At 49.8% G+C, this 22929-nt stretch overlaps 1 protein-coding gene across 1 annotated transcript in view; it reads left to right on the top strand.

The window, feature by feature from the left end:
• The window catches only part of NLGN2 (neuroligin 2), a 44991-nt gene that overhangs the window by 19846 nt on the left and 2216 nt on the right, over window positions 1–22929 (top strand). The window contains exons 3-5 of the mRNA XM_035135415.3: window positions 4042–4191; window positions 14323–14508; window positions 21697–22486. Coding sequence (XP_034991306.3) covers window positions 4042–4191; window positions 14323–14508; window positions 21697–22486 — 1126 coding nt within the window. The remainder of the gene's footprint in view (window positions 1–4041; window positions 4192–14322; window positions 14509–21696; window positions 22487–22929) is intronic.

Raw genomic sequence — 22929 nt, 5'->3', positions numbered from 1 at the left:
AAGCCGCATAGGGCTTTTAAAGGTCAAAACCAGCACCTTAAACCTGATCCTGTACTCCACCGGGAGCCAGTGCAGCTGGTAAAGCACTGGATGAATGTGATCCCGTGGCCGGGACCCCGTAAGGAGCCTCGCCGCGGCATTCTGCACCCGCTGGAGTTTCTGGGTCAGCTTTAAGGGCAGCCCCACGTAGAGCGAGTTATAATAGTCAAGCCTGGAGGTGATCGTCGCATGGATCACTGTGGCCAGATCAGGGCGAGAGAGGTAAGACGAAAGATCATTTAGCATCAACGATAAGCTAAAAACACACACACCACCGCACAGATTAACAAACATGTCAGTGGCCTACGTGACTTAAAGAGGCTTGCCTAAACTAAAATGTTTAAAGCAGGCACCCCAAAAAGTGTGGAGCCACGTGCGTGGCATCAACAGGCAGGGAGTTCCAAAGTTATTAAATTTGCATCCCCAAGAGGAAGCCTACAAGCAGGACTCGAGCACAGGAACTGAGCCTCGTTCCACCTGCTGTTTCCTACTGGTGGTAGAATATAGCCATTTATTATTATTATTATTATTATTATTATTATTATTATTATTATTTACTGCCCTTCATCTGAAGATGTCAGGGCGGTTCACAAGATTAAAATACAGCATAAAAGAACTAATAAATGGTTAAAACAATAACCCCCCCCCTTTCCTGCAAACACATTTAAAAGTCCATGGAATATTAAAAAGACACAGGCTGGGTTGGAGAGGAACATTTTTGCCTGGCACCTAAAGACGTCAGATGAAGGTGCCTGGTTATTCAAAGCCGTCTCCTCCTCCGTGAATTGGTCCTCCAATCCTCTTTTAAAGCCATCTAGGTTGGCTTTCCTGTGGCAGGGAGTTCCATAGTTGCCGCACGAAGAAGCGTGAGAAAAGGTCTTCCTTTTATCTTCCACCGTTCACGAGTTCCAGTGTTGCGAGAGAGGGAAGGAAACTCTTCTCGGTCTCTATGCAAGGCCTAATTTCACGGCGTCCTCCCATTTGCCCTTTCCTCTGAAACCAGAAATTCCCAAACGCCGCAACCGCTCCACCCCCTTGATAATTTGGGCTGCCCTTCCCTGGACCCTTTTTGCAACTCTGGTTTGTTGGTTGCCACTGGCCATCTGCATGCCAAGCAAAAAAGAAGGTCGGCAACATATTCGTCTCCCTGATGTGGAGTCTGCCCTGCCCCCTCCCCTCCTGTGAAACATCTGGCAAACAGCTGGACCGCCCAGCATTTCTCATTGAATCATAGAATCGTAGAGTTCGAAGAGACCACAAGGGCCATCCAGTCCAACCCCCTGCCAAGCAGGAAACACCATCAAAGCATTCTCCAAAGAAGGAGACTCCACCACACTCCTTGGCAGCAAATTCCACTGTCAAACAGCTCTTACTGTCAGGAAGTTCTTCACCCACAGCACCCACAGGAAGTTGAACACCCACAGCAGGGCGAGGGCTCCCCACAGCATCCCTCAACCGGGTGCCCTCCAGATCCTTCATACAGCAGCGCTCATCGGCGGCGCCCACTGTACTTTGGACTACAACACCCATCGTCCCCTGCTGGCTGGGGTTGATGGGAGTTCCAGTCCAAGATATCTGGAAGGTGCCAGTATTGAAATGATTCAAGGGCCACCACCCAGTGGCTTCCACGGACCTGCCAATCTTCACACAACAAAAATCATTGAGTTGGAAGGGGCCATGAAGGTCGGGACTACAACTCCCATCATCCCTAGCTAACAGGACCAGTGGTCAGAGATGATGGGAATTGTAGTTCCAAAACATCTGGAGGGTCGAGTTTGGGGGTGCCTGGTCCAACCCACCCCCCTGCAATGCAGGGGTCTTTGGCAACAACGGGGGGCTCGAACCCACAACCTTGAGTTTAAGCATCCCGTGCTGTAATTGACGAAGGGAATTCCTTGCCGCCAGATGAATTATCACATGCGGAATACATCTTCAAATCAGGACCGGGCAAATTCGTGGAGGAGAAAGAGAGGAAGGAATATCTGTGGCTCCTAGCCAGGATGGCTGTGCGCTGACCTCCGTGGTCGGAGGCTGCAACGCTCCTGGATCCCAGTTGCCGGAAACCGCAGGAGGGAGGGGAGAGCGGCTCTTGTGTTCGAATCCTGCTTGCTGGCTTTCCCACAGGTTGGCCGCTGTGAGAACAGGATGGGCCATCGGCCTGATCTGGCATTTCTAAACGTTGACTGGAGCGGATGGGAGCTGGAGTCCCAACAGCAGTGCGGTGTAGTGGTTAGAGTGCTGGATTAAGACGTGAGGGGGAGACCAGGGTTCAAATCCCACCCCCTGCTTGGCCATGAAGCTCACTGGGTGACGTTGGGCCTGTTGCTGTTCTGAGAACTCAGGCCAGCCGGTGAATTTGATGGGCAAAGGGACCAAAATAAAGCCTTGTGTTACATGACACATTACCTGAATGAGGGTGTCTGCAGTATGCTCACAAGGAAATGGGAACATTACGGCAGAGCCCAGCAGGATCAGGCCAATGGCCTCCAACCATCTTGGCTAGTCGCCGACGACAGCCCTCTCCTCCTCTGCGACTTTGCCCGGTCCTCTTTGAAAGCCCCCGAAGAAGGCGGCCGCCGCTGCCTCCTGTGACAGGGAGTTCCGCAGATTGCGCTGGACGAAGCAGGACTTTTCAGCTGCCTGTTTTGAATTTTCCAACATCCGGCTTCGTTGGAAGTCCATGAGTTATGGTGTTTTGAGATAATATATGTGTAAAAGAGAAAGAGAAGGGGTTGGGAGAAAATAGGTGGTGTGTCTCGGGATTCGTACGGAGGGTTTGAGCAAAGGCCGGGCTAGTGCGAGGGGGACCAGATTCCCCAAAGTCAAACACATTTGTGGGGTGGTGGTTTTTTTGGGGGGGGATGTTATGAGTCACGATCCCCTTTCCTTTGCCCCACCCTCTTCCCCATCTGTTCCCCTCAGGAAAGGCGGGTGGGGGGGGAGGGACTGAGTGGAAACTGCTAATTAAGACCTTGGTGCGTCTAATTAACGCTCTCCCCTTGCAGCGAATTAATTAGGCTCCAGGTTGCCATGGAAATGGGATGTGACCTAGAAACGCAAGCAGGGGCTTTGAGGAGAGGGGCTGCCCTTTTTCCGCGTCCCCCCCAGGGAGGCATGGTTTGGGGGCACAGCGGGTCGCAGCCCCCCAAAGCCCTTTCGCCTCGGACCACCTTATCGCAGTGGCCAAAGATGGGCTAAGGCGTTGCGGGGACAGGACGGGACATAAAACACCGCAAAAACCCAAAACGTCCCCGCAACTTTCTGGATCTCACTGCAATAGCGCCTCGTAACCCTGTTGATCCGCTGGGGTTCCCAGCCAAAGCCATGTTCGCACCCTGTCTTTAAAGCACTATCAACAGTTATGGCTTCCCCGAGAATTCTGGGAGCTGTAGTTTGCCGAGGGTCGAGAGGACACCCCTCTGTTCTTCCCCTTGCAGGCTCGCAATTCCCAGAGTTCCCTGGGAAGTGACATGGACTGTCAAAATGGTCACGGCTTTCCCCCAAGGAATCCTGGGAGTTGCGGTTTGGTTAAGGGCGGTGGGCATTGTGAGCTACAGTTCCCAGGGTGACTTAACACATCCACCCCTGTTTTCAAGGGATGGAGGACTGTAGCTCCTTAGGGCGCTCTGCACCCTTAACCCTTCACGCAACTTGACTCCCAAAGGCCCAACAATTTCAGGGGCCCCTTGAGCGCCTGGTTTCGATAACTCCCCGCCCCCCCGTTCCCATCCTGCTAACCTCCCAGCCCTCCTCAGCTACCGATTCCCGCTCCGTATTCATGGGCTCTCGGAACCACACAGTCGGAAGGGGGCTCCCCAAAGGTCATCCATCCCAACCCCCTGCCATTGGTGGAACAGCAGCGCTCAGAGAGGAGCTGGCGTGTCTGCTGCATGCTAGGGGACAACCTCTCTGGGCCATCTCCCAAAGAGGAACGGCGAGAGGCCGTCGCGGAGGGAACGGTCCCAGCCTCACGGCACCCATCTTTCCCTTCTCGCCCCGCAGATATCCGGGACAGCGGCAAGAAACCCGTGATGCTCTTCATCCATGGTGGATCCTATATGGAGGGGACCGGGAACATGTTCGACGGCAGCGTCCTGGCCGCTTACGGGAACGTCATAGTCGTCACCATGAACTACCGGCTCGGCGTGCTGGGTAGGGGGGCTTGTGTCCTGCCCTATTGGTACCTTCGCTGGGGTGGGCTGGGGGAACGGAGCCCAAAATCTTGACTTCTCTTCTTCTCTCTCTCTTCCTCTCCTCTCTCGTATCCCCTGACATAGTTGCTCTCTGTTTCCTCTATCCCAAATGTCCTACCTCGGAGGGGTGGCGGTGCGGGGCAGCTTGCTGCCCGCACAAACCCCTTTTTGCACAATCGCAGATCTCGTTTCCCTTTGCCGTTCTCGCGTTGCATGCACGCTGCCGGATTGAAACTGGTTTGGCAGGGAGGGGAGGAACGGACGCATAAAAATGCAGCATTTTCTAAGAAACGGACGGATCGTTAAAAACAAATCGCAGCCAACAAGTCATGTGCAGTGCGGTGCAAATTTCAGTCTATCGTCACGTTAACTTTCCTAAAGTGTTGTTGTTGGCAATTTCCGTGCTGGTAATTTTGTTGTTTTCTCTCTCTCTCTCTCTCTCTCTCTCTCTCTCTCTCTCTCTCTCTCTCTCTCTCTCTCTCTCTCTCTCTTGTAAACTGGTTTGAGCTTGTTGCTTTTAACAATCAAGCAGTGTATAATTTCTACTGAAATCAAATGAAATGAATACACCAAACATAGCAGGCCGGACGCAAAGGTGTTGGGAAGGTGTGTGGGAAAGCTTCTGCCTCTCCTGCGAAGGATGTATTTTGAAAAATCAGAGAGATGAAAATCGGTGTTGCGTTCTGGAAGTCGTGCATGGCGCGAGAGAAATACGGCCTCCTGTTCTGATCTCGGAACAGTTCGGTACACCGTTTTGTGTGCAGCCAATCTGTTCCCTGCCCATATGCCAAAAAGTGAAGCAAGGTGTTTTGTTAAAACGTATTTCTTTCTGCTCCTCATACTCCTGGATGTCCAAGCCATGATACGCCTTTACCCTGGACTTAAAATAGCCGTGACAGCTCAGTTGGTAGACTCTTGATCCCAGGGTTGTGGGTTCGAGCCCCGTGTTGGGCTAAAGATTCCTGCAGCACAGGGGGATGAACTAGATGACCCTCAGGGTCCCTTCCAACTTGGCAATTCCGTGATTCTGCTTGTACGACTAGATGAACGTTATGTGCACAGGAGGGCCGTTAGGAACATAGGAAGCTGCCGAGTCAGACCTCAATATTGTCCACACTGACTGGCAGCAGCGACCCTCCAGGGTTTCAGGCAGGTGATATTCTGAGGGACTGGACCTGGGACCTTCTGCATGCAAAGCAGCGCTACTCCCTGAGCTATGCCCAAATGCCCTTAAGCTAAAGCAAGATTCTAGTCCTCTTTGCTCTGAATGAATGGCTGCAATAAATAGGAACATAGCAAGCTAGGGTGTTACTGGAGGGGGGAACACATTGTGCTCCTTCTGGGATAGTTTGTCCACCTTTTGGCCGCCCCACCTGCACTCAGCTCTCACCTGGGGCTCCTAGAAGCTGCTCTTGTGTGACAGGGGCCACACCCTGGGAACGGCTGGGCTCCTAGAAGCCCATCTGGCTGGGTTTCCCCAGCCACTCTGGGCGGCTTCCAACAGAAAAATAAAACACAATAATCTATTAAACATTAAAAGCCTCCCTGAACAGGGCTGCCTTCAGATGTCTTCTAAAAGTCTGGTAGTTGTTTTCCTCTTTGACATCTGGTGGGAGGGCGTTCCACAGGGCAAACGCCACCACCGAGAAGGCCCTCTGCCTGGTTCCCTGCAACTTGGCTTCTCGCAACGAGGGAACCGCCAGAAGGCCCTCGGTGCTGGACCTCAGTGTCCGGGCAGAATGATGGGGGTGGAGACAGATGATCTTGTGTGACAGGGGCCACACCCTGGGAACGGCTTCGACTGGCCGGCTGAACCAATGAACCAAGTGAGGGCCGCCGATGGATCTCAAACCCTCAGTGAGATAGGGACTCTCCCTGCATGCGAAGACAGACTCTGGCAGATGGAGCGGACGAGACCAGGATTGGGTCCAGTGGTCCTGAAAGACCTACGTTGACTCCCAGTACATTTCGAGAACAATTTAAAGGTTGGTGCTGACCTTTAAAGCCTTGAACGGCCTCAGCCCAGTATACCCGAAGGAGCGTCTCCACCCCCATCGTTCAGCCCAGACCCTGAGGTCCAGCTCCAAGGGCCTTCTGGCGGTTCCCTCCCTGCGAGAAGCAAAGCTACAGGGAACCAGGCAGAGGGCCTTCTCGGTGATGGCGCCCGCCCTGTGGAACGCCCTCCCATCAGATGTCAATGAAATAAACAACTACCTGACTTTTAGAAGACATTTGAAGGCAGCCCTGTTTAGGGAAGCTTTTAATATTTGATGAATTATTTTATTTTAATATTTTGCTGGAAGCTGCCCAGAGTGGCTGGGGAAACCCAGCCAGATGGGTGGGGTATATAGTGGAACCTCGGTTTATGAACACCTCGGTTTACGAATTTTCGGTTTATGAACGCCGCGGACCCATCTGGAACGGATTAATTCACTTTCAATGGGAAAGTTCGCTTCAGTTTATGAACGCTTCAGTTTATGAACAGACTTCCGGAACCAATTGTGTTCATAAACCGAGGTACCACTGTAAATAAATTATCATCATCATCATCATCATTGTTATTACAGGTAGATACCCGTGTTGGTCTGGCGTAGTCGAAACAAAAATAAAAAAATTCTTTCCAGTAGCACCTTAGAGACCAACTAAGTTTGTCATCGGTATGAGCTTTTGTGTGCATGCACACTTCCACATCCAGAGGGGGAATCAGGATGGGCCGGAGGACACTTAACAACTTGGGACCAGTTTACCGACAAAGTGGCCTTGCCAAACTCAACTGCTTCGGTCGGCAGAATTGGCACTGCTACGGGGCCTCAAGATACCTGTTTTCCGCATTTAGAATCATAGAATCATAGAGTTGGAAGAGACCACAAGGGCCATCCAGTCCAACCCCCTGCCAAGCAGGAAACACCATCAAAGCATTCTTGACATATGCCTGTCAAGCCTCTGCTTAAAGACCTCCAAAGAAGGAGACTCCACCACACTTCTTGGCAGCAAATTCCACTGTCGAACAGCTCTTACTGTCAGGAAGTTCTTCCTAATGTTTAGGTGGAATCTTCTTTCTTGTAGTTTGAATCCATTGCTCGGTGTCCGCTTCTCTGGAGTTGGTCTCTAAGGTGCTACTGGGACCTACTTGGCAGGGGGTTGGACTGGATGGCCCTATTATTATTATTATTATTATTATTATTATTATTATTATTATTATTACAGTCTCTGCATTTGCTGTAGAGGGAAGTGAGGGGCAGATGGGGCTCGTCCTCATGGGAAGAGAGCCCATATTGGAGAAGGCAATCTCTCATCCTCAAACTCTGCTGCCTTGTGGGACATCTGCGGGAGAAGAAAAGGCTCAGGATTGAACCCTATACAAATCCAAAGTGGAGTCCCTAAGGGGGTTGGGTGAGGCCTCGTACGCCCCCTCCTGCAGCCAAGCTGTTGCCAAGTGTCTTGCTCTGCTTTCCTATGGACCACACCTGTGAGGCTGAGCCCCAAGCACACTGGTCAGGCTTGCGCCCAGATAGGTCAGCTGTTTGGCTCCCCCCCCCCCGAGGCGCACTCCATTGTCTCTTGAGACGGACGGTTGCCAACGATAGGAAGCGGATACAGACTCTGGCTCCATCTAGCTCAGCCCTGCCTGGAGAGCCCATGAGGGATTGAACCTGGGACTTTCTGCATTCCAAGCAGGTGTCCGCTGAGCTACAGTGTCCCTTCCGCAAAGGGGAGGTTGCGCGCAGGCATTGCGTAATGTGGGAAGGCAGCCTCCCGTCGGCCTCTGGGTGCTGGGGGGTGGGTGGGATTCTGACCTGGAGCGTGGACCCCTCTTCCGGGGCTCAGCCTCGCCTGCCGGATCTGCATCGGACCGCCGGTTCGAGCCCCGTCTCGGGCCCTTCCTCTCGCCTACGGGTGTGAAATTTACCCAGGCGCAGTCGAAATTAATATTTCATTAAAAAGCTTTCAATAATTAACGGCGAGGCCTCGTTATCTCCAGCACAAAAAAACCCCGAACGGGCGCCCCCGGGATGGAGCGATGATTAATTTTAAAGGAGACGTGGCCATGTGGACGGGAGCGTTGAGCAGAGGCAGAAGGAAAGGCCTTTTCTGATCGATCGTTTTGCTCAGCTTCCTTTGTGCAGAAGGGGCTGCAGGAGAGAGTTGAATCGGGGACGGGAGGAAGATAAGAGGGTCAGGAACAGCCTCTGATGTAACCTGGTGCCAGATGTTTTTTCTTGGGGGGGAGGCCGGTTGGAGTTGAAGCATAGAATCGTAGATTTGTAGAGTTGGAAGGGACCCCTGAGGGTCATCCAGCTCAACCCCCTCTGCAATGCAGGAATCTCAGCTAAAGCATCCATGACGGATGGCCATCCAACCTCTGCTTTAAAACCTCCAAGGAAGGGGAGTCTGCCACCTCCCCGTTCCACATCCAGAGGGGGAATCAGGATGGGCCGGAGGACACTTAAGAACTTGGGACCAGTTTACCGACAAAGTCACCTTGCCAAACTCAACCGCTTCGGTCGGCAGAATTGGCACTGCTACGGGGCCTCATGATACCCGTTTTTCGCATTTGTAAGAACCCGATCGCTTAGTGTGGCAGCGAGCAAGAGATCAAGCAGGCCATTTTGCGGCCCTGTTTTCTGCGCCCGCTAAAAACACGTTATACTGTAGTCCAGGGGTGTCAAACTCAAATTCATTGGGGGCCGCATCAGCAGTTTGGTCACCCTCAAAGGGCCGGCTGTATCTGTAGGACTATGTGTCCACTCTTTATTATCATAAATTATTGTCACTGCATTCAATTATTACTGTTTTATGTAATAATGTAAGTAATAACTAGCTCTGAAAGCAGAAACATAGTCAGAATAATGGCAAGTAGATATTCAAATGTACAATTATTTTACAATTTATGTATTTATGTATTGAAAAGATCTATTAGAAATACAGATAATAGCAACAATAAAAATACCACAGCGCTAGCCCTTTCCTCAAAACACAGTCAGTTCCCATCTGCAAGCAGGGAGGGAGCCCATCTAGCTTCCCTAGGCAGGGAGTTCCAAAGTTCTCTGGGAGGACTAGAGACCTTTTTTAAAAAATGAAAGCTCAGCGTCTGGGGTTGGGGAAGAGGTTGGGTTGGGGCAGCCATGGAAGGAGGCTCCTCTTCACGTGGGTCTGTCTGTGGCTGCTCAAGAGGGGGGCTTGGAGAGAGGGATGTATTTGGGCAGCAGGTTTCAGAGCTCCAGCAGGTGCCCCCAGCAAAAGGGTTGCCCTTTGGCTTGATGGGGAGGGCTTTGTCTTGCAGGGGATGAAAGACCCACAAGGTACACACACACACACACACACACACACACACACACACACAGCTGCATCGGTCATCTAACCCAACCCCCTGCAATGCAGGAATCCTGGCAGCTTTTCCCTGGCAGCAACTCCAGGCAGGGCTGAAAGCTGGAGAGCTGTTGCTGCCAACCAGTGTTGGCTGCACTGAGGGAGATGGACTGTCCCAGGATCTGGCAGGCTCCTCTGTGCCTCATCTTTGGGAACAGACATGGCATGTCCTCTCTGGCCAGCTGACACCTAGAGCCTGCCTGTGGCGCTCTGGATCGCCTCCCTGGGCTCCCAGCCAGGTAGGGGCTGAAGGGCTCCTTGGGGGGCTGAAGAGCTGAAGCAGGAGCCTTGGGGGTCCTGTTAGGGGCTGGGGTGGTGGGGCAAGTGTTTCCTTGCAAAGGTGGCCCTTCAAAGGTGCAGGGGAGAGGAGGGGCTGGGAGGGAGGGAGGGAGGGAGGGAGGGAGGGAGGGAGGGAGGGAGGGAGGGGTGAGAGGGAAATAGCGAGCGAGAGGGAGGGAGGGAGGGAACTGTTAGCCAGCGGGGAAAGCGAACGGCAGGCACGCCCGATCAACTGCACAGGCACTTCACAGAAATTACTCGGAAGTCGCCCTCCTCCTGCACGTGCTTGCTTGTCCTGAGGACATGGGGCTTCCTGAGCGTTGTCCCTGCACAAGTTGGCAGGGGGTGAGAGGCTGTGCCTTCTCTGTCCTGAGCCCCAAAGCCAACCGCGAGGACCTCGCCCGCCCTTTGCTGCTTCCTTCTTGAGGCAAACAGTTCCAGTTCCTCTCTCTGCCCTTCCCTTAGTGCCACCGCGGTCCCGCACTCCGAGCGGCTTCCTCATGGCACTCACCTCCCGCTGCCTCAGAGCAAGGCTCAGAGCCGGGCGCGCTTGCTAACGGCAGATTAGCAGCACCACTAGCCAATGGGGCCTCGGATTCAACTTTGTGTCCCGCCCTTTCCTCCGGAAGCGGCGCCCAGGCTGCCCATGTGACCGCGCGGGCGAGCGGCCGCCCAGTGGCGAGCGGCGGGCCACAGCACAAGGTCTGGCGGGCCGGATTAGGCCCCCGGGCCTTGTCTCTGACACCCGTGCTGTAGTCTGTTGGAAGCTGACCAGGGCCACCCAGTCAGATGTGTGGGGTAAAAGTAATAAATTATCATCATCATCATCATCATTACTGTTGTGTATTGAGTCAAAGGATTTTATATCTGTATTATTATTGTCTGTATTTGCATTAGGATAAAGTAACTGCCTTTTGGTTCCAGAGGGTACAGCTACTATTGGTTCATTTAAGCTGCTGTATTTGGATCCTCTGTCTTATTGGTTTCCTCCAAAAGGCAGCACTGTGATTGCTTGATATTGTTCCCTCCAAAATGTATCCCTTCCTAGCTAGTCCCCTGTCCCTATAAATGTAGCTTTCCTCTCCTCAGTCTTCAGTCTTGTTCACTTTAATAAAGAGCTGTTACTAGAGAACTGTCTCCAGCATATTATGTCAAGAGAGCTGAAATCACAAACCCCACGTCACAACAATTGGCGACGAAGGTGGGATCCAGAATGCTGAGGAGCGGTTAAACACAACCCTGCCTCAGAGTCCGGATTGCAGCTGAGAACAAGACTCACTGGCCAGCTGAGAAGACGACCCTGCCCGCTAGGACAATGGAGAGTCCAAGGGTATTGGAGCCCTTCCAGCCATCAGAGCCCCACACCTGGGAAGACTACGTCGAACGCTTCGAGTTCTTCGCAGTGGCTCAAGGGATCACCGATGCCAGCAAAAGAAGGGCCACATTCCTGAGCTACTGTGGGCCCGAGACCTTCAAGCTGGCCAAGGCATTGCTTGCTCCAGCGAAGCTGAGTGAGACATCTCTCCAAGATATTCTTGCCTGCCTAACAAGCCACTTGGCGCCTACTGAGACCAAGATGGCCCGGCGGATGGAGTTCCATAAGAGGCAGCAGCGTGCTGGGGAGTCTGTATCCACATTTCTGGCTGAACTCCGGAAGCTCGCTCAGCACTGCGGCTTCCAAAATCTGGAAGAGACTCTCCTGGATCGGTTTATTGGTGGTCTGAGCAGCAAGAAAGCCAGAAGACGCATCGTGGCTAAAGAAGAGGTTACCCTTGCTTCAGCCTTGAAGGAGGCCACCGCCACGGAGAATCGATTGCCCCTTCCTGGCGGGAGCAATGAGGATCCTGCTCCGGCGGAGCACATTATGATGCTAGAAACACTTCCGGGGGCTCCTGTAACAGCTACGGATATAGCTGAGAAAACTAGGAAAGATGCTGTTCTCTCCCGTGTGCTCACTTGGGTGGGGAGGGGGTGGCCAGGTGGTCCGCATGAAGAAAAATTCAGGCCTTATGCGACAAGGCAGCACGAATTGTCCATGCATAAGGGTTGTCTCCTATGGGGAGATAGGGTGATCATCCCAGCACCACTGAGAAACAGGGTTCTTGAGACGCTTCACATGGGACACCCGGGAATGGTCAGGATGAAGTCGCTAGCCCGATGTTATGTGTGGTGGCCTGGAATGGACCAGAACATAGAACAATGGGTACGAACATGCAAGGCATGCCAAGAGGTGCGGCCAGAAGTGGCCAGAGCACCAGTCCACTGGTGGGAGCAGTCCAGGACTCCCTGGAGCCGGCTGCACATAGATTTTGCTGGGCCATTCCAAGGGAAGGTCTTTTTGGTTATCGTTGATGCATATTCCAAATGGTTAGAAGTGGCGATGGTCCCTAGCATGGCATCAGCTGCCGTAATCAAGGTGTTGAGGCAGCTGTTTGCTACCCACGGGTTACCTGAGACCATTGTATCAGATAATGGGGCAGCTTTTGTATCCCAAGAATTCAGGGCATTCTTGGCTGATAACTTTATAAGAGGGGTCACATCCGCGCCCTTTCACCCATCCTCCAATGGGCAGGCTGAGCGCATGGTAAGAACAGCCAAAGAATCCATTGCGCGCTTAATGGAGGGTAACTGGTCGGCTCGCATTGCGCGAATGTTATTTTTGCAGCATGCGACGCCGTGTACTGCGACGGGCAAGTCGCCAGCCGAGCTGCTCTTAGGTAGAAGACTGGTAACGGTGCTGGATTATGTCCACCCAGATAAAATGCCAAACCGTAATTCAAGAGCAACCCCCCAGGCTGAGACTGACACAACAAGGTATCTCGCCCCTGAAGATCTGGTCTGGGTGAGGAACTATTCACGAGGTCCGCGGTGGGTGGCCGGTGTGATCACCCGGGCTAGTGGACCTGTGTCCTATTATGTGACCTTGGAAAATGGGCAAGTTTGGAAGAGACATATAGATCAGCTGAGGCGCCGGGCGCTCAGCAGGGAGGAGTCAGATAATTCATCCCTGGCTAATGACGCACAGCTGCGAGACCAGAGTGAAGATGGCCCAGAGGTGCAGTCACCAGGGGCTTCAGCAAATGAACCAGGGTCTGCTAGTCCTCAGGATGACGAGGTACAGGTCGGGGACCCTGAGATGTCTGGGACTCCATCTGTTCCTGACGAAACCCCTAGAGCAGCCCCTCCACCACAGGTAACACCCAATCCAGAACCTGCAACACCTGTTGTCAGGAGATCAGGTAGAAGTTGTAGGACCCCACAGTACCTGAGGGATTACGTCTGCTGTGCTCACTAGGGGGGGAGGGGTGTTGTGTATTGAGTCAAAGGATTTTATATCTGTATTATTATTGTCTGTATTTGCATTAGGATAAAGTAACTGCCTTTTGGTTCCAGAGGGTACAGCTACTATTGGTTCATTTAAGCTGCTGTATTTGGATCCTCTGTCTTATTGGTTTCCTCCAAAAGGCAGCACTGTGATTGCTTGATATTGTTCCCTCCAAAATGTATCCCTTCCTAGCTAGTCCCCTGTCCCTATAAATGTAGCTTTCCTCTCCTCAGTCTTCAGTCTTGTTCACTTTAATAAAGAGCTGTTACTAGAGAACTGTCTCCAGCATATTATGTCAAGAGAGCTGAAATCACAAACCCCACGTCACAACAATTACCATCATTTAAGACAAGCCTACCCAGATGCTTAGAAAGTTGAGGCAATTTGAATCTGTTTTTTAAAATAAAATAATAAAACCCTTTTCTTTAAAGTAGGGGTCTGAGGCATCGAAAGGGATGTGTGTGTGGTTTTCCACAGAAATCTGAGGTGACAGAGTGGCTGGGGCAACCCAAACAGATGGGCGGGGTATAATTAATACAAATATTATAATATTATTACTATTATCAAAAGAAATATAGAATCATAGAGTTGGAAGAGACCACTAGGGCCATCCAGTCCAACCCCCTGCCAAGCAGGAAACACCATCAAAGCATTCTTGACATATGCCTGTCAAGCCTCTGCTTAAAGACCTCCAAAGAAGGAGACTCCACCACACTCCTTGGCAGCAAATTCCACTGTCGAACAGCTCTTACTGTCAGGAAGTTCTTCCTAAGGTTTAGGTGGAATCTTCTTTCTTGTAGTTTGAATCCATTGCTCCGTATCCGCTTCTCTGGAGCAGCAGAAAACAACCTTTCTCCCTCCTCTATATGACATCCTTTTATATATTTGTGTGTGTCTACGCACGCATCTTCGTTTCTTCCATACCAGCCTTGATCCGGATTGAGAAAAAGCAATGACCCGGCTGTGTCCTAAGACGTACGCAGCCTAAATCTACGTCAGCTGCAGGTGGATCGGCCTGCACTAAATTGCACCTTTCCCCGCCCCCCAGACCTTCGTCCTCTTCTTCCTCCTCCTGACATGGCTTTCTTCTCTCTTTCCTTCCCTTCCCCTCGGCAGGCTTCATGAGCACCGGCGACCAGTCCGCCAAGGGAAACTACGGCATCCTCGACCAGATCCAAGCCCTGCGGTGGCTGAACGAGAACATTGGCCATTTCGGGGGCGACCCAGAGCGGATCACCATCTTCGGCTCAGGAGCCGGGGCCTCCTGCGTCAACCTCCTCATCCTATCCCACCACTCGGAAGGTAGCGCCCGGCTCGTTCGGCATTATGGCGGCAGCTTTGCAGGGTTATTTTTTTGGGGGGGGAGGCAGACGACCCCGTCCATGAGAATCTAGCGTAAAGCGAAGTGGAGCGAGCAAAGGCAGCACAATTTTGTACCAGATCCAAACCACATTCGGCAACAGGGGCTGCCGTTTTGCCTAAACCTGGCAGAGGGGAAACAAACCTTTGAAATATAGTGGTCCCTCGACTTACGAATTACCCGACATCCTAAGTTTTCGACTTACGAACGGGACAAATGCTTACGAATTTTTCTACATCCAAACGGAAACCGTTGGCGGTTTTAAATGCGGTTTACTCGACTTACGAATTTTTAAATGAGGTTTCCTCAACTTACAAATTTTTCCGAATATTTTTTTTGTCCTATGGGAATCGGCTTTTCGACTTACGAAATTTCCGACCTATGAACGTGCATTCGGAACGGATTAAGTTCGTAAGTCGAGGGACCACTGTACAGTGGTACCTCGTTTTATGAACACAATTGGTTCCAGAAGTCTGTTCATAAACTGAAGCGTCCATAAACTGAAGTGAACTTTCCCATTGAAAGTAATGGAAAGTGGATTAATCCGTACCAGACGGGTCCACGGAGTACTCAACCTGAAGCGTACTTAACCCGAAGCATGGGTGTAGTTGGTTCTGGAAGTCTGTTCATAACCTGAAGCGTTCATAAACTGAAGCAAACTTTCCCATTGAAAGTAATGGAAAGTGAATTAATCCGTTCCAGATGGGTCCGTGGCGTTCGTAAACCGAAAATTCATAAACCGAGGTGTTCATAAACTGAGGTTCCACTGTAGTTATTTTCCCCGTGTGGCCAAACTGAACAGGCCTAGGATCCAGCCTAAGTACTCCCAATCTGGTCCCACCCCACAGAACACCCTCTTGGGGGGGGGGGACTTAGGCCCCAGTCTCTGTTCAGCCAGCTTTGACTGAGCTGGGCATGAGCCAGGGCCTTCTCGGTGGTGGCTCCTCCCAGACTTTGGGACTCCCTCCCTCAAGAAGCCAGACCGGCTCCCTCCTGGTTGTCCTGCCAGCAGGCAGAGACTCTTTCATTCCCACAGGCCTTTGGGGACTGACTACACCGTCTTATATTTATTTTTCCTCAAAAAAAACCCATGGTGGCTTATTTTCAGGGGATGTCTTATTTTTTTTTATATTAAGTATGCCTATCACTATGGCTTATTTTTGGGGTATGGCTTATTTCCGGAGAAAATTATTATTATTATTATTATTATTATTATTATTATTATTATTCATTTCAAAATAAACATTTCACAAACTTTAAAATATCAAATGACTTCCCTTCTTCTCCTTCCATGGTTCATTTTACGTATCATACATTCCTGCATATTTTACTATGACCATTCAAATCAGTTTTCCACTTTTACATCTGTCAAAAACTACCGTATTTTTCCTTGTATAAGATGCCCCCATGTATTTTGGGGGACTCCAATTAAGAAAACACCCCCTCAGCACTACCCGTGTATAAGACGAGCCCCAACTTCAAACCTAATTTCTTGGTAAAACAAAACAAAACATAGAAACATACACGGGGAAAATACGGTATTTACTCTGTTGAATTTATCTTAGTGCTGCCAGGGTTTTCAGCTGTATACAGTTATTTTCCATATATTCAATAAATGTTTTCCACTCCTCTTTAAATATATGTTCTTCTTATAAAAATTTAAAAAATTAAAAATTTTTAAAAAATCTGGATTGTATTTTAATCAATTGTTTTTATTTCTTTTACGTTTTGTTGTGATCTTGTTGGTGTCAGCCGCCCCTGAGCCTGGCTCTCGCTGGGGAGGGCGGGGTATAAATAAAAAATATTATTATTATTATTATTATTAACTAACACCAAAAATTGTGCTTGCAGGAGTTTAATCGCTTGACATACATCTTTATCCTTTGATTTTGTGATGTAGAGCATCTAATATCTCTTGCTTCTTCCCCCCCCTTTCTCTTTTTTGAAAAGCATTTTGTTGAATTAGGAAGCCTCTCATCTTTGCCTTACTGGCATCCCACACTACACTTAAATCAGATGCTTTATTTAGGTTGAGGTCAAAAAATTATTGCAGGGAGTATTGCCCCTTACATTTTGTTCATTTTTCAACACCACATCGTTTAACCTCCACCTAAATGAAGATCATTTCTCACCTGTTCTTGTCATCAAGATGGCATTGTGATCAGATAGTGTCTTAGGTTGAATTTCTACCCTGGTTGTTAATTATTTCGGAGCCCATAAATAATCTATTCTGCTTGAAGAATTGTTTGTGTTTGAGAAAAAAGTAGATTGACGTTCTAATGCAGGGGTGTCAAACTCAAATTCATCGGGGGCCGCATCAGCAGTTTGGTCACCCTCAAAGGGCCGGTTGCATCTGTAGGACTATGTGTCCACTCTTTATTATCATAAATTATTGTCACTGCATTCAATTATTACTGTTTTTTGTAATAATGTAAGTAATAACTAGCTCTGAAAGCAGAAAAATAGTCAGAATAATGGCAAGTAGATATTCAAATGTACAATTATTGTACAATTTATTGAAAAATGATTTTTGGTAACAGACAGTATTTTTTTAAAACATACAAATATTGCCAAACGCTTGGAGCTGCTGTTCAGGAAGATGGATTTACAAGGGTCCCCCATCATCCCCCTGCGCCTCACAGGGTTCTCTGGGGAGAGGGGCTTGGGTGTGGGGCTGAGTGAGGAAGCCTTCAGCCCTTCCTCATTCCTGCTGGTTGGGGGGGGCAGAAGGGGGCTGGGTGGGGCTCCTGCTCTGGCGCTTCATGGAGCAGAGGGCAAATGTAAGAATTCTCTGCACTGCAAGCCTATGTATCTTTAATACCCAATGGAGCATAGGTTTGTATAAATGGGTGTGGAAGTGCAGCCTTGGGTTGAGCCTCATAAGTCATACGATATGCAAACATTAATGTGAACACAAGGGACCATGGATCCAGTAATCAGCAAAGCACGCAGGTATCTAGGACAAGTAAAAATGTTTTATATTCAACAAATTCTCAAACCGCTCTACTTTAGAATATTCTGTTGCAGCTAGCTGCAGCCTGCAAGTTAGTCTATTGGTCGATCCCTGCGAGGCTCTGCCCTTCTGGCCCCGCCCCCTCTCCCTGTGCAGAAGTGAAGTCGGAGTTTAACCCTTTCCGTAACGTTAGTGGCTGCTTCTGTTCGTTCCTCAGGAAACGGACCATATATCTCCCTAAAAAAAGCTCAACAACTCAAGCAGTCTCTCTGGAGTCGGCCACCCCTGATCTATATAAACTATCCAGGGAGGAATGGAGGGCTGCCTCCCTCCTGCCACCCCTCCCCTACCAGATAATATGCCATTCTTCTCCGCTCCTTTGCTAGCCGCCCACCCCTTCCCCCTCCCCTTTTTCGCCAATCAATCCTTCTCCATTTGGGAAATTTACAGGAAACCCAAATTCGCTGTCCTTGTTGGGTGAAGCAGATTTTGAAAAGCATAACACACACACACACACACACACAAGAGTGACACCCTGTGTGTGATTAAATGTCTTGAAATCTGCTTCTGATTTCCTCGGGATTGAAACCTTTTTTTTTAAACTCCCATTTAAAGGCAGCCCGACCTCAGTTTCTCCACTGTTGCATTTCTCCCACCCCTCTCCCCACACCCCTCGCTGCTCTTTTGATCCCTCCCAGTGAAGCAACCCTTCATTGGGTAGTTCAGAGCGAGCAAGCAAGCGAGAGGGAGAAGCAGCAGCAGCAGCAGCCAGCCCTGCCTCTGCCGCTCATTTCGGCGCCCCTGGAAGCCGCAGCTGCGGCTGCAGCGCGCTTGTCTCCTCTAGCCAGAAAAGGAGAGGGACTTTGGAGGACTTGCGGAGCTTCCGGACGAACGGCAGCTTCGTCGGAGGAGACGACGCGGCAGCGGAGCGCGTTGTCATCGCTGCCACCGCCCCGCCCCACATTCAACCACCGCGCCGAAAGCGAGCGCGAAGTTGCGAGAGGTGGGGTTGGGGAAGGGAGCAGCGGCGGGCCATCTCGCGAGAGTAAGAGGCGAGAACGGTTTCCCGAAAGGAGCCCCTGGGAGCTGTAGTCTCCAAGCGGAGCGCTCCCCGCGTGCCTCCAGATAGCGGCCTGTTTGTCGGTGCGGCCAAGGTCCCGCTGCTGGGTCCTGCTGGCTGGGGCGCTCGGCGGGCCACATGAGGAGGTCTGGCGGGCCGCATTTGGCCCGCGGGCCTTGGGTTTGACACCTGTGTTCTAATGGATGCATAGGTCAATTACTGTATTTTCCCGTGTATAACATGCCCCATGTATAAGACTATTTGGGGGGACTCAAAATTTAAAAAATGGGGGGAGATTGCCAAGAGTTGTTAAGCTTTGGGGGGGGGTTGCTCACCTGACGCTGACAATTGCCTGCGTCGCAGAAGACACCAATTAACTGCCCGATCACTGCTGGCAGCTGCCAATCAACCGCCCAGTTGACGCAACAGCAGCCAATCGCCAACAGCCCTTCACACAGCCACCAATCACCCGCCCTATCACCGCTGAGAATCTCATGCTCGGGGCTGCAACCAATCGCCCGTCATCCCTCAGCACTACCCATGTTTAACACAAGCCCACATTTTACGCATAGGTTTTTTTTATTTTAAAAACAACAACCTCGTGTTATACACAGAAAAATACGGTAAGTCAAAATTGGACACAATGTTTTTTAAAAAGGCATTTGGTAGTTTCCCTTCTTTTGAATCCATTTTCAATAGTTCTGTCTAAGTCAAGGGAAACAATAGCATTAAAATCACCCATCATTATTTTAGTATCACACAGATCAAACAATTTTTCTTCCAGATTTTAAAATTCTGTTCATTGGGGGCATAAATTCCCATTACTGTAATTGGTTCTCCATTTAGCCTTACTTCAATAGCCATCATTCTGCCTTCTTCATCTTTAAAGGTGAATTTAGAATCTAGTTTGGGGTTAACATACATCATTATTCCTCTCTTTTTCGTTTTATCAGAATAGACTCTTGTCCCAGACCTTTATTTATTAGTAATTTTCTATGTTGTCTTTTTATATGTGTCTCCTGTAAACGAATGATGTCTAATTTCTGCTTTGTCAAGATATGTGCTATTTTATTCCTTTTCGTTTTGTTATTTAGTCCATTTACATTCCATGAAAGGATTCCAAGATCCATTTTAAATATATCATTCATGTATACACACACACACACACACACACACACACACACACACACACAGTCAAACCTCAGTTTTTGATTACCTCTGATGCTGAACATTTCAGCTCCCGAATGTCGGAAACCTGGAAGTAAGTGTTCCGGCGTTTGAATGTTTTTCAGAAGCCGAACATCCAACACAGCAGACAAGCAGCTTCTGATTGGCTCTTCCGATTCCAAGGGCCAATCAGAAGCCGTGCCTTGGAAATCAAATGTTTCAGAAGTCGAGCGTCCTTTCGGAACGGATTACATTTGACTTTCGAGGTACCACTGTGTGTATATATATGTCACAATTCCGGTTTTCCTTCTACCCCTTCCCTCTTTACTGTTTGTCCTCTCCTTCATTCTCTTCCTCTTCAGTCAGCAGGAAGGAAGGATGAAGCAATCTAATCCCAATTAGATTATGCAGGAGTCCACTACTTTTGTTTTGTTTTTTTAAAAAATCCAATATGTATAGAAATTCACAATCCATAAAGCGTATCCCACTCAGTCAGCCAGAGTCCAAGCAGGAAGTTATATTTATATCTTTGTGTGTGCCCTCCACTCCATAAAATAAAAACAAACAAACTCAAACGCCGATAGAAGAGCACAAAACTCTTCAGGAATCGCTGATAAATCCTTGCAGTAATCTAGGGGGTATACACCCAACTGCTGTAAATTTAATAGCAAGGGAATAAAGTATGCTGGGGGCAAGGACAACCAATCAATCAATAAAACTGATATAAGTGTGGTGTGGGATGCCAGTAAGGCAGTGATGTTGTTGTTGTTGTTTAGTCGTTTAGTCGTGTCCGACTCTTCGTGACCCCATGGACCATAGCACGCCAGGCACTCCTGTCTTGCACCGCCTCCCGCAGTTTGGTCAGACTCATGTTGGTAGCTTCGAGAACACTGTCCAACCATCTCGTCCTCTGTCGTCCCCTTCTCCTAGTGCCCTCAATCTTTCCCAACATCAGGGTCTTTTCCAGGGAATCTTCTCTTCTCATGATGTGGCCAAAGTATTGGAGCCTCAGCTTCAGGATCTGTCCTTCCAGTGAGCACTCAGGGCTGATTTCCTTCAGAATGGATAGGTTTGATCTTCTTGCAGTCCATGGAACTCTCAAGAGTCTCCTCCAGCACCACAATTCAAAAGCATCAATTCTTTGGCGATCAGCCTTCTTTATGGTCCAGCTCTCACTTCCATACATCACTACTGGGAAAACCATAGCTTTAACTATACGGACCTTTGTAGGCAAGGTGATGTCTCTGCTTTTTAAGATGCTATCTAGGTTTGTCATTGCTTTTCTCCCAAGAAGCAGGCGTCTTTTAATTTCGGGACTGCTGTCACCATCTGCAGTGATCAAGGAGCCCAAGAAAGTAAAATCTCTTACTGCCTCCATTTCTTCCCCTTCTATTTGCCAGGAGGTGATGGGACCAGTGGCCATGATCTTGGTTTTTTTGATGTTGAGCTTCAGACCATATTTTGCGCTCTCCTCTTTCACCCTCATTAAAAGGTTCTTTAATTCCTCCTCACTTTCTGCCATCAAGGTTGTGTCATCTGCATATCTGAGGTTGTTGATATTTCTTCCGGCAATCTTAATTCCAGCTTGGGATTCATCTAGTCCAGCCTTTCGCATGATGAATTCTGCATATAAGTTAAATAAGCAGGGAGACAATATACAACCTTGGCAGTGATGAGAGGCTTTCTAATTCAACAAAATGCTTTTCAAAAAAGAGAAAGAAGCACGTTTGTCCATTTTCTCCATTGAGTTTGCAGCGTGTGCTTTGCGCCTCGGTTGTAAAATGTCTTGGAAGTCAAACGGTCTTCCGGAATGGATTACGTTCGACAGCCAAGTGTAATAATAATAATAATAATAATAATAATAATAATAATAATAATAATAATACGTTCCAATGGCTTCTCCAGCCATTCCCTTCTCCTCTTGACCGCTGACTGTCCTTTTCCTTCCAGGTCTGTTCCAGAAAGCCATCGCGCAGAGCGGCACAGCCATCTCCAGCTGGTCGGTCAACTACCAGCCCCTCAAGTACACCCGCATGCTGGCCTCCAAAGTGGGCTGCGACCACATGGACACGAGCGACACAGTGGAGTGCCTGCGGCGCAAGGCCTACCGAGAGCTGGTAGACCAGGACATACAGCCGGCCCGCTACCACATCGCTTTCGGCCCTGTGGTAGATGGGGACGTGGTCCCGGACGACCCAGAGATTTTGATGCAGCAGGGCGAGTTTCTCAACTACGACATCCTCATAGGCGTCAACCAGGGCGAGGGCCTAAAGTTCGTGGAGGACTCCATGGAGAGCGAGGACGGCATCTCGGCCAGCTACTTCGACTTCACCATCTCCAACTTTGTGGACAACCTCTACGGCTACCCGGAGGGCAAGGACATCCTTCGGGAGACCATCAAGTTCATGTACACGGACTGGGCGGACCGGGACAATGGCGAGATGCGCCGCAAGACCCTCCTGGCCCTCTTCACCGACCACCAGTGGGTGGCGCCCGCTGTGGCCACCGCCAAGCTTCACGCCGAGTATCAGTCGCCCGTGTACTTCTACACCTTCTATCACCACTGCCAGACGGATACGCGCCCCGAGTGGGCGGACGCGGCCCACGGGGACGAGATTCCCTACGTCTTCGGGGTGCCCATGATCGGCGCCACCGACCTCTTCCCCTGCAACTTCTCCAAGAATGACGTCATGCTCAGCGCCGTTGTCATGACCTACTGGACCAACTTCGCCAAGACGGGGTGAGACGATAATAATAATAATAATAATAATAATAATAATAATAATAATAATAATAATAATAATTTATTATTTATACCCCGCCCATCTGGCCGGGTTCCCCCAGCCACTCTGGGCGGCTTCCAACGAAACAGAATTTCTAAAATACAGAAATCCATCAAACATTAAAATACAGAAATCCATCAAACATTAAAAGCTTCCCTAAACAGGGCTGCCTTGAGATGCCTTCTAAAGGTCTGGTAATTGTTGTTCTCTTTGACCTCTAGTGGGAGGGCATTCCACAGGGTGGGTGCCACTACCGAGAAGGCCCTCTGCCTGGTTCCCTGTAACTTGGCTTCTCGTAGTGAGGGAACCGCCAGAAGGCCCTCGGTGCTGGACCTCAGTGTCCGGGCAGAACGATGGGGGTGGAGACGCTCCTTCAGGTATACAGGACCGAGGCCGTTTA

This window comes from Zootoca vivipara, chromosome 12 (genome assembly GCF_965207765.1).
Source record: "Zootoca vivipara chromosome 12, rZooViv2.hap1.1, whole genome shotgun sequence".
NCBI lineage: Eukaryota > Metazoa > Chordata > Lepidosauria > Squamata > Lacertidae > Zootoca > Zootoca vivipara.
This window is presented reverse-complemented; position numbering and strand designations above follow the sequence as displayed.